Source organism: Solanum lycopersicum, chromosome 1 (assembly GCF_036512215.1).
Source record: "Solanum lycopersicum chromosome 1, SLM_r2.1".
NCBI lineage: Eukaryota > Viridiplantae > Streptophyta > Magnoliopsida > Solanales > Solanaceae > Solanum > Solanum lycopersicum.
The window spans coordinates 25,255,446-25,268,039 of NC_090800.1; the positions used below are offsets into that span (position 1 = coordinate 25,255,446).

At 33.3% G+C, this 12,594-nt stretch overlaps 2 protein-coding genes and 1 long non-coding RNA gene across 3 annotated transcripts; all 3 read right to left on the reverse strand.

Annotated features, from left to right (window-relative positions):
* Nucleotides 1-3,960: 3,960 nt before the first annotated feature.
* On the reverse strand, nucleotides 3,961-4,542 carry LOC104645927 (uncharacterized). Its single transcript, XM_010318758.1, has one exon. It carries the CDS (start codon nucleotides 4,540-4,542, stop codon nucleotides 3,961-3,963), a length of 582 nt encoding a protein of 193 aa, XP_010317060.1.
* Nucleotides 4,543-6,498: 1,956 nt separating this feature from the next.
* Nucleotides 6,499-9,298, reverse strand: LOC104646068 (uncharacterized). Its single transcript, XR_740225.4, has 2 exons — nucleotides 9,056-9,298; nucleotides 6,499-6,841 (listed from the first exon to the last, which is right to left on the reverse strand). It is a non-coding gene; the product is annotated as an uncharacterized lncRNA (long non-coding RNA).
* A 218-nt stretch (nucleotides 9,299-9,516) lies between these two features.
* Nucleotides 9,517-10,286, reverse strand: LOC138341758 (uncharacterized mitochondrial protein AtMg00810-like). Its single transcript, XM_069293458.1, has 2 exons — nucleotides 10,144-10,286; nucleotides 9,517-9,988 (listed from the first exon to the last, which is right to left on the reverse strand). Exons 1-2 carry the CDS (start codon nucleotides 10,284-10,286, stop codon nucleotides 9,517-9,519), a joined length of 615 nt encoding a protein of 204 aa, XP_069149559.1.
* Nucleotides 10,287-12,594: the final 2,308 nt, after the last annotated feature.

Genomic DNA, 12,594 nt, shown 5'->3' on the forward strand with positions numbered 1-12,594 from the left:
AATTACAATAATAGGCCTAACTAACTACCAACTAACTTCAACTTCTAACTAACTTTTGAATAGTTAGTTGCTGCCACTAACTAACTCATCTTCACTTCTTTTAACACACCCCCTCAAGCTGATGAGTGCATAATATTGATCACTCCAAGCTTGCCTAGAAGATGCACATGTTAAACTTGGCTCAGCCCTTTTGTCAGTATGTCTGCGAGTTGTTGATGTGTGTGAACATAGGCAGTGTCCACTTCTCCTGATTTGATCTTATCTCGGATAAAATGACAATCTATCTCAATGTGTTTTGTCCTTTCGTGTAACACTGGATTAGCTGCTAGTTGTATAGCTGATTTGCTGTCACTAAAGATTGTAATAGGTAATTGAACATTCACTCCTAATTCCTTGAATAATCCTAGAAGCCAAGTAATTTCTGAGACTGCTGATGCCATACTTCTATACTCAGCTTCAGCTGAGCTTCTTGAAAGAGTTTGCTGTTTCTTTGATTTCCAAGAAACTAAGGATTCTCCAAACTTAATCACATATCCTGTGATGGACCTTCTTGTGTTAGGACAGGCTGCCCAATCAGAATCACACCAGCAAGTAATTATGTTGGGAGGTTCAGAGTGTAACCATATACCTTGACCAACTGAACCTTTCAAATATCTAATCACTCTAGTAGCTGCTTCCATATGTGATTTCTTGGGAGATTGCATGAATTGGCTTAAGGTTTGCACTGCATAACTTATGTCTAGCCTGGTGATAGTAGCATATAACAATTTACCAACCAACCTTTGATATGAAGTAATGTCATGCAGCACATCATCATTAACATAGCCATTTGCTTGATCATGTTCTACAGAGGTTAATCTCAAATTAGACTCCATTGGTGTAACTGCAGGTTTAGCACCTGTTAATCCAGCTTCAGCAATAAGTTCCAATATATACTTCCTTTGATTCAAAATAACTCCTCCAGAAGATCTTAATACTTCAATGCCTAGAAAAAATTTAAGTTCACCTAGATCCTTCAGCTTGAACTGTTTGTGTAGACATACCTTAACCTCAGCAATCAGTTGTGTGTTATTTCCTGTGATCAATAGATCATCTACATAGACTAGGACAATGACAATATCTTTCTCCTTCTTTAGTGTGAACAGTGAGTAGTCATGAGCACTCTAACTAAAACCTGTAGCTTGTAACACCTTTGTAAGCTTCAGGTTCCACTGTCTCGAGGCTTGTTTAAGTCCATATAAAGACTTTAACAACTTGCAGACTTTGTTTACACCTGGCTTTGCAAAACCTTCAGGCATCTTCATATAGATTTCTTCATCTAAATCACCCTGTAGGAAAGCATTGTAGACATCCATCTGGTACAATGTCCAGCCCTTTGATACTGCCAATGCAATGACACATCTAACTGTTACCATCTTGGCTACTGGAGAAAAAGTATCATGATAATCCAACCCTTCTTGTTGACTGTATCCCTTTGCTACAAGTCTTGCTTTAAACCTTTCTATATCACCATTTGCCTTATACTTAACTTTATATATCCACTTGGAACCAACTGCATGCATACCTTCTAGTAGTTCAACTACTTGCCATGTATTATTATCTTCAAGAGCTTTGATTTCCTGCTTCATAGCATGTATCCACCTTTCATCTTGTGAAGCTTGATTGAAATTCTTAGGTTCTATATACTCTGAAAGTTTACTCAGAAAACTTCTACACTCAGGTTTTAGCTTCTCATAATTCAGATAGCTAGCCATATGATGTTTAGTGCTACTATGGCCTTTAGTAATAGCATAATCTTTCATCCACATTGGCTCCTTGATGCTTCTTGAAGATCTTCGAACATAAGAGTCAACATGTGATGGTACAACATGAGTATTTTCTGCAACTTCCTCTGTTGTACTTGGTCTAAACATCTGATCTTCTGAAGAATTCTCAGCCTCATTACTCTGACTGTCTTCATGAACTATACCAGTGTCTGCAGGTTCACTATTATCAATCTCAACTTCAATAGTTTGATTTTCTGCTTTCTCTAAGGGTGAACCATGTACTTCAACTAATGGATCAAGTTGAGGCCTCACTTTAGCAAAAGGAAATGTTTCTTCATGAAATATCACATCTCTATTCACATGCACTTTAGTAGAGTGAATATCCAACAACACATATCCTTTCTGTAATTCTGAGTACCCCAAGAGAATAGCTGCACTAGCTCTGGCTGAAAATTTATCTCCTTTAGGCACTTTTGTAGCATTACAAAGACAACCTATAACCTTTAGATGAGATAAACTAGGTTGTTTACAATAAAGTAACTCATAGGCACTCTTGTTGGAATTGACTGATGATTGTAACCTATTCATCAAATAAACTGCAGCCTTAATGCAATAACCCCAAAATCTGATAGGTAGATGAGCTTGGAATCTGATTGCTCTTGCAATATTAAGGATGTGTCTGTGCTTTCTTTCAACCACACCATTTTGTTGTGGTGTGTGAGGGCAACTACTCTGATGTAATATTCCCAGATGATTGAACAAATCTCTACACTGTGAAATTAAGGAACTCTGTGCCATTATCTGATCTCACAACTTTGACATGAGAATTGAACTGAGTTTTGATCATTGAAAGAAAAATTTTGATGGCTACAATGGTTTCTGATTTTAACTGCAACAAATGAACCCATACAAATCTACTATAGTCATCTACTATAGTCAAGAAGTAATGCTTTCTATCTAGAGTAGGAGTCTTATAAGGTCCCCATAGATCCATATGAACAACATCAAACATCATGGATGCTCTAGTAGTACTAACAGGGAAAGCAAGTCTAGTTTGCTTAGCTAAAGGGCAAACAGGACAATGTGTTGATATTTCATCACTTTTACTGCTTGTATCTATCTTGAGAAGTCTTAATATCTGTTGAGATGGATGTCCTAACCTTCTGTGCCATAGTTTTGTGTCTTGTATTACAGCTCCTGCAGCTACTATTTCTTGAGCACACTTTATTTCTTCCCTTTGTTTAGATGAAAAAACAACCTTAAAACTGTATAACCCTCCTTCTTCTCTACCAATCCCCTTCACCCTGCCACTGCAGAGGTCCTGAAACACACAAAAGTCAGGGTAAAAAAATACAAAACAATTTAGTTCTCTTGTAATCTTTGACACTGACAATAGACTGAACTTGAAATCTGGCACATGTAAAACACTTCTGGCAACTTCATTTTCAAATATAGGTGTTTCACCAATATGACTGACTGTAACCTTGTCACCTGTTGGAAGATGAACTTGATTCATTTGTGACTTTGTTAATTCATGTCTCCTAGTTAGTAGCTGCTTATTTGCAATGATATGATGAGTTGCACCTGAATCAACAATCCAATCCTGTATAGCAGGATTTGTTATTAAACAAGTTGTAATACCTGCCATATTAACTTGTTTTGTTTCTTGTACATCTTTGTTCAGCATTTCCATAATTTGGTTATACTCCTTCTCAGTGAATGTTTGTCCCTTTGGCACCTTCTGCATGTTATTGTTTTCCACCTGATTATTTGACATAGCATTAGGATGATCACAGTGATCATTAGAGATGTTGTTTGCAGCTTGAAATCCTTTTCCATATCCACCATTATTTCCTGAACTTTGTCCCCCATATCCATTGAATTGACTTGTGCCTGTACCATTTCTTGTGTTTCCATTCCCATTTCCAAAACCTGGTTTCTTCCTTTGTTTCCAGTCACTTGGATAACCAATCAACTTGTAGCAATTATCCTTTGTGTGACCTGAGAAATGGCAGTAATCACATTTGTTTCCATTGTAATGTTCCTTTCCAGTTCCTTGATTCCTGTTAACACTCATTACCATAGAACTTGGTTTCTCAACTACATTATCCATATAACTTGAGTGCTGAATCTCATCTTCTATAATCATAGCATAAGCTTGATTCATAGAAGGTGTAGTTCCTTTGAGTAGTATTTATCTCCTAGCCTGATCATATGATTCATTTAGGCCACTTAAGAATTGAATCAATCTCATCTGTTCCAAATGATTATTATACTCCTTCGACTGAGAACATGAATTACATGGATTTGGAACTATAGCATCATACTCATTCCATAGTGTTTTCAACTTTGAGAAGTAATGAGATACAGAATCTGTACCTTGTGAGAGAGTGGTGATATCTCTATGTAATTGATAGATCCTTACTCTATTCACCTTGTCGAATCTTTCCTTTAGATCATTCCATATTGAGAAAGAATTTGTGGCATACACAATGCCACTAAGTAGCTTTTCACTGACTGTGTTCATCAGCCAAGACAGCACAATAGCATTGCAAGTTTCCCATTGCTTATGCAATTCATCTTTGTACATATCTTTTGTGCAAGTGCCAGTTACGAAACCATACTTCCTCTTCCCCAATAATGCAATTCTCATTGCTCTACTCCAGATTCCATAGTTCTCAGATCCAACCAACTTGATTGGAACTAACACAGCACTAGAACTATCAGAATTTCCAATGAATAATGGATCATTCTGATCGATCTTCACTCCTACCATATCTGTAGATCTTAAGCTACAGATTATCACAAATTGACAGAGATTTAAACTCCTCTAATGATACAGATTACACTGCTCTGATACCATGAACAAAAACAGTAGCTTCCAAGCCTTACTCTATTGATGAGGCTTGAAGCTTTTACCAAAAAAGAGGAAGAAAAATGAAAGAGTAAAATTGTTGAATTAATTCTCTACACGTGATCTGTATTGCTTATATAGCAATCAGATAATGCAAACAAAAAAATACAAACTAACTAACTAACTCTACACATTAATCGATGTAACAACCTACTAACTTGAAATTACAATAATAGGCCTAACTAACTACCAACTAACTTCAACTTCTAACTAACTTTCTAATAGTTAGTTGCTGCCACTAACTAACTCATCTTCACTTCTTTTAACAGTAGAGGATGATATTATTTCTTACTTAATTTGAAATCTCGAGTTTAAATTTTGAATATGAAAAATTCTTGATAAATTGCATATCTTTTCAAATAAAATTCTACATAATTTTAAATTTAAATTATTCTAATTTTAATGCAGTATATAAATAAAATTATGTTAAATATTAATAACAAATAGAAAAGGCATAAAAGAGTTGGGAGGCAAAAAAAAGGTTAAAATGAATGAGAAAGGGAAGTTAAATAAAAGTAAAACGTGGATTCTATTAACATGTGATGGCCAAATGAACTACAGACAACTGATAGTAATTGTATCCTCCACGTAATAAGAATTCTGATCCTAAAGTGTTCAAATTGTAGTCCACTTGACAATTAATGGTTCTGGTTGTACTGCTGCCTTCTCCTGTTTGGCACCAAGTTTGGAGACAAAGTTATATCGATATAAAATTTTATAAAAATAATATCATATTTGGTCGTTAATTAGAAATTAAGTTGATAATATATAAATTAATATAAAGTTTGTTTCGTTATTCAGAAATTTGCATATAAATAATATATGTATATGTAATAAGATTTTTAAAAATTATCTTATATAGAATAGAAATGTAAACAACTAAGTACATAAACATCTAAAAACTTAAATAACTCAAAGTTACATAAAATAATTAGTTTTTACTTTACTAGTAACTGTAAAACTCTAGCTACCGAACAATTTAGACCAAACAAGTAGACCATAGTCCTTGCATGATAACTGGCGTCCTTTGCTGATTTGACTAACTCAAAATATAAAAAGGAATAAGAAATTTTTTAAAATTTTATAACTATAAATTAACGATGAATATAATTTTTATATAATATAGTAAGATATTTTTAAATTCTATTATCTTAAATATTCTATTTGAGATATTACAAGTTAGTGGTAATTAGATATTAAAACTAATATTCTTCCGTAAACCAATTTTTAAAAAATAAAATACATAAATATTTCACGAAGCTGTATAGATAATGAACCAGGTCCCAGCCTAAACAGGGTCTGCGCACGGCACCGACTCTCTGGGAATGTAAGAGCCAAAGATCTTTTATAAATTTATAATCCCTCCTTCTCTAATTATTTATTTATTTTTGAATTGATATATACCTATTTAAAAAAATTAATATATTAACTCACTACTTTATCCATATTAATTATAAAATTAATAAATTAAAAGTTTAAAATTTTGAAAAACTTCAATATTTTTCTAAATAATTAACTGAGAGTATAATAAGTAAAAACTATTTTGTTCTTTCATGATATATTAAAATGAATAAAATTAGAATTAACTAAAAAATAAGTGGTCAAATAATTAGTTACAAAGAGAGTACTTAATAATTTTTCATATATAATACTTTTCCAAGAACAGAAAGTTCCACAATTAGTACATGTTTCTTTCATTTTTTTTCTGATCTCGTGTCTGTTATGTATATTGAAGTCTGATTAAATTTTAATTAATATTAGAAAGTTCAATATCGAAGAAATACTTCTTGAGAAATGCAACTACATACACAAAGAAACTTGAACTCAAGACCTTTTGTTAAAAAAAAAATAAGTACATATCTATTTAACATAACTCATATTGGTCAGCACACTTAAAATTTGGCCAGTACACTACATGAGTGCAATCTTTCTCGCTGAAGAAATAGATCTTGAGCCTAATAAAATTCGGTTAATAAAATTCGCTTATAACTTATGAAATATGGATTCTTCAAATCATATAAGAAGATAAATTTCCTCATACTCATCCATGTTGGACAATTTAATACCACCCACACTCGGAGATGTGAATTCTTCAAAATCATAGAAGAAGAAAAATTTCCTCCGGGCTCCTACTCATCCATGTAGGACAATTCAACGCCACCTACATTGATCAATTAAAGTGATACAATTTAACATTAAATAGAAATAAAGTGTTTTGATTCAAATATCATAATAATACCATAAATCTTAAATCTAACTTAACGATAAAAATTAGTGAAAAACGTGAGGATCGTATAAAACAAAACAAATTTCTTCCCACCCAACCAATATGGCACAATTCAATACTTTCTTTACGTATCAACTATTAAGTGCACATATTTTGATGCATTCTTTCAACAAACTCATTCTTCCCCACTTGTACACCAATATTATATAGTGGTCCACAGAAAGTGAATATGGCAGAAGAATCAAATATTGTTCTATAGTACAAATCCAAGAATATGCCAATTATGGGTGACAGAGTCAAAATTACAACTAAGCAATATCGAAATATAAAAAAGTCAAATTGTATACAAGTCAAGAAATGTTAATAGGTGATATATACATTAAAAATGATTTTTTTTATGTTACTACATAATGTATTATTTTATCGAAGGAGTACAGATCGACATCCCTCAAGTTTATGTGGCTCCGCCACTACGCCAATGCATCTCAATCATGTTACATTGGTCTTAATTCATTTGCATTCAAGCGGTTTCATAATTTAAATGTTTAATACTATAATAAAAAACTAAATTTAGAACTAAACATTCATACATATATAGTGAATTTTTCAATAGGTATATACAAGATTTAGCACAATTCCTCCCTTGGTAGAGAAAGAAAAAAACTTTTGTCATAAATTTCTAAAGTGACACTTATTTTAATACGAGTTGGTATAAGATTAGCTCTTGGCCTCTAGAATAAAATGAAATTACCTTTGAAGGGGTGGAAGTAAAGAGCATGGGCAATTGGAAGACCGAACACAAATTAATTCAAATTTGCATTGGGTGCACTCTTTAAAGGAGGTAAAACGATCCCTATAAGGAGGTATAACAATTTCTTTATGCAATGAGAAATTTACCAAATTTGGAGGGGCATGAGAAAAATCTTTTCGAAACGATTTTTTGAATCAAGACATTCAAAAGGGGTAGGTATGACAACTAATTAATAGGCCTTCATTACCTTTGTCTATTTCATACTGAAGTAGACATCTATACACAAAGGAAGGGTGGCCCGCGGCTAGGTACAAGTTGATGATAGGAATCTAAGCAACAACGTCATCCAATTAATTTCACATGATACATGTCAGCTCCATCAGCAAGCAAGACAACAACAAGCACCAGATAACTCCGTCGACCAAGTAACACTATACTAGGAGATGTATTTTTTTATAAATACACCACACTTGGGATTTCTCTTCTCTGCTTATTTATTTCTCCTCTTTCTCACCTTCAAGTTAAGCCATCTATATATGTCTTTCTAGTTCTTGGACAAAAAGCTCTAACAAAACACATGGCTAAGGCTCCTATAATGAGGTTCTCAACAGAAGTTGCTCCCCCAAAATTTACCATTGTGGTGAAGTCTCCGCCACCAAAAAAAAAAATTAGGACACCATTATTGAGGAAGAAGCTTATGTCGTATCTATTACTGTTTCATCTTCTCTAGACAAAAAGAGAAATACCATAAAAGTTCTCTCTCCACACAATTCTATGGCCTTGTAACTATCTATATAGTAAGTGTCTCGAAGAAAGGGCCCCTTTGGTTAAATAAGAACAATCCCAGATTCAACTCAGTTGTTTTTACCATTAGCAAGAACGTGTTCCAATTACATATCATGCTAACAACTACTTGAAATACAGTATTAGAAGTACCATTTTAATTATTTGTTTCCTTTTCAATTTTTACCTGTTGTGCTGTCTGCCATTTTACAGCTTATATTATATGATGAATAAAAGGGAAAAACTTTTTGTGTTGTTCTGTTGTACAAGCAGAAGGGTAAATGTTAAACCAAAGAGATTGTGAAAAAAAGATGGAAAACAGTAAGAGAAGCTTCATATTTCATGCATCACGAGTTGTACTAAAGTGGTTATGAAGAGCTAGATCTGCAATGAACACTGTTACTCCTATTAGCTGTAGTATATAACAGTTAGAATTTGCAAATTACCACGATAAAATGATGAAATGGAGGAGGGGAAAGAAGAAGGTTCATATTTTTGCATTGCGATACTTAAAAACAGAAATGTGAAAAATCATGTCAAATTCCCAAAATGGAGAGTGTTTGATTCGGATATCATAATAAACAATAAAACTTGAAACAAAACAAATTACTTACCACCCACCGGTATGGAACAATTCAACACTTCTTTACGTATCTAATGCACACAAATTTTGATGAATCTATCTTACCAACCATGTTGTTTTTCCACCACTTGTACCTAAGTACGAACTTGTTCACTGTTAAACCAGTAACTGTAATAATGAAAAGGAGCTCAACAGGAAGATACAGAGGAAAGGATAACTGGAGAGAAAAGGAACCATCCTCATGTAGGAAATATGGAAGGAAAATAATATCCTTAGAAAATATTCAAGCTTATTATAGGCTACTTAAGGTTAGTTGAGATGATTAGAATCATCAACTAATCACTATTTATACTACTCAAAATAGCAAACAAAAAGTCTTGCACAAATAACTAAATACATGTATCACAATTTACTAGATATATGTACTACAAAATTCTAAAAAGACTTCTTGAAAAACTAAGAGACAATTTTGGAAGACTAAACATAGATGCATTAATTCCAACACTCCCCCTCAATGCATTTGCTTGATAACTCCAATGCGTTCTCGAAGATAGAAAAAATTTTCTCTAGAAATTGCTTTGGTGAAGATGTCAGCAAGTTGTTTTCCTGTCTGACAACAATGCAACTGAATACCGTCTTTCTCTTGTGCTTCTCGGATAAAATGATACTTGATGGAAATATGCTTTGATCTTTCATGGCTGACTGGATTCTTGGCAATTGCAATTGCTTATTTGTTATCACAATACAGAATAGTCCCTTTTTTTGTTTTTCACCAATGTCTTCAAATATTCTCCTAAGCCAAATAGCTTGAGAAGTAGCCTTCGATGCTGAAACATATTCTGTTTTGGCAGTGGATTGAGCAACAACACTTTGCTTTTTTGATAACCAAGAATAAATTCTTGATCCAAATAAGAAAACATAATCAGAAGTACTCTTCATGTCATCTATACTTCCAGCCCAATCACTATCAGAATAACCAATCAAGTTCAAATTTCACAAAATTTGTATATTATTCCATAATCCATTGTTCCTTGCAAGTAGCCTAGAACACGCTTTGCATCTCCAAAATGCACTTGGCTTGGTTCTTGCATGAATCTGGATAATAAACTAGCAGCAAACATAATATCTGGCATTGTTGAAGTAAGATATCGCAAACTTCCAATCAAACTCCTAAAAAGTGAGCTATTAACTTTCTTTTCTCCATCATCTTTTCTAAACATCTCATTTGCTGCTAATGGTATAGTCACAGACTTGCAATCCATCATTTTGAATTTTTGAAGAATACTTTTAGTATACTTCTTTTGAGAAATAAAAATTTCTTCATTTTCTTAAGAAACTCCGATGCCCAAGAAATAATTTAGCAATCCAAGATCACTCATTTCATAAGCTTGTATCATATCTTGATTGACATTTTGCATCATTTTTACATCATTTCCTGTAAAGAGCAAATCATCCACATAGAGACAAACAGTGATAATGCTGCCATGTTCTTTCTTCACATACAAAATGACTTCACTTTTAATTCTCTGAAAATTATTTTTCAGAAAGTATGTATCAGTTTTATTGTACCAGGCTCTTGGAGCTTGCTACAGCCCGTAAAGAGCTTTTTTTTAGCATATACATCTTTTCTTCTCCCGCTTGAACAAAAAATCCTTGAGGTTGCTCAACATAAATATCCTCATCAAGTTTTCCATTCAGAAATGCTGATTTAACATCCAGTTGAAATATCTTCCATTTCTTTTGTGCAGTAGCAACAATTACAGTTCTAATTGTCTCAAGACGAGCAACTGGAGAGAAAGTTTCATAAAAATCAATACATGGTTTTTGCGTGAAGCCTCTAGCAACAACCCTTGCTTTGTAATTTTAAATATCTCCTTCCTGATTGAGTTTGATTTTGTAAATCCATTTTAGACTTACAACTTCTCTTTCTCTAGGACTAGCCACAAGCTTCTAAGTATTATTTTTTTTGATCATTACAATTTCTTCTTCCATGGCTTTCTTCCAAAATTCATGCTTTATTGCTTCTTCATAATTTTCGGGCTCAACACCAGCAAAATTACATCTTTGATAAATGTCACTCAAGCGGTTCTTCATTATCTAAATCTGGGATTTCTCCCCCTTGAGAGACATTTTCATCTTTCTCGTCCTCTTCTTGATCTGAAGATATGATAGCAATATTCTTTATCTTTTTATCCTCCGAATTCCATGTTGTTTTTTCATCAAAATTGACATCTCTACTAACAACAAGTTTGTTAGTTTTGACATCGAGAAGCCTATATTCTTTTGTAACATCACTATAACCACGAAAGACACACTTTTGACCTTTTTCATCCAATTTTGTTTTTTTCTCAGTAGGTACATGAGCATAACAAATAAACCCAAAAATTTTAAAATGACTTACAGAAGGTTTAATTCCACTCCAAGCTTCAACTGGTGTCTCGTCCTTTAGTGCCTTTGTTGGACATCTGTTAAGGATGTGAACTGCTGTATGTACTACTTCTGCCCAAAAATATTTTCGCAACCCTTTCTCATTCATCATTGTTCTGGACATTTCAACGATAGTTCTATTTCTTCTTTCAGATACACCATTTTGTTGAGGAGTATACCCTGTTGTAAGTTGCTTCTGAATTCCTTCATTTTTGCAATATTCTTCAAATTCTCGGCTTGTGTACTCACCTCCTCGATCACTTTGAATGATTTTGATGCTGCAACATATTTGCTTCTCAACAAGGGCTTTAAATTTCTTGAATGTTGCAAATGCTTCTAACTTTTCTTTCAAGGAATAAACCCAAGCATTCTTGAGAAATCATCAATAAAGATTAGAAAATACCTTTGACTTTCAAGAGATAGAGTCTTTATTGGTTCACAAATGTCGGTATAAATTAGTTCCAAAAATACACTTGCTCTCCAAGACACCCCTTTTGGAAAAGACTTCCTGTGTTGCTTCTCCATTATACAACTTTCACATGTATCCACCTCAGTATGTATCTTAGGAAGGCCTTGCACCATGTCCTTTTGGCTTGAGAAGCTTTAAACCATGAAAATTCAAGTGACAAAATCTTTTCTGCCAAAGCCATGAATCATTTACAATTTTGATTTTTTAATACATTGTAATGAAATTAAAAAATGAAAGTTTTGTTTTATCATCTTTACTTCTACAATGTCTTGATTTGTCTCATTTTTATCATAAATCTTGCAATAATTATCTCTAAACACAAGAGAATAACCATTTTCCATGAGTTGACCAACACTAAGCAAATTTTCTTCCACGTCAGTAACATAAAGAACATCATGAATTCGCTTACCGCATCCTTTTATGTTGATCGAAATAGTACCTTTACCTTTCGCATCAAATAAGTTTCCATTCCCCATTTTCACTTTAGTAGTAATGCTTTTATTAACTGAGAGGAAAGCCTTTTCATCTCCAGTCATGTGATTACTACAACCACCATCAACATACCATTCATTGCTTTTTGTTGAAGCATCAGATTTAGAAGCAAAGAAAAGATTTTCTTCCCTTTCTTCCTCATATTTTTCACAAAAATTTGCTTGCTCCCGTTTCTTGTGCCA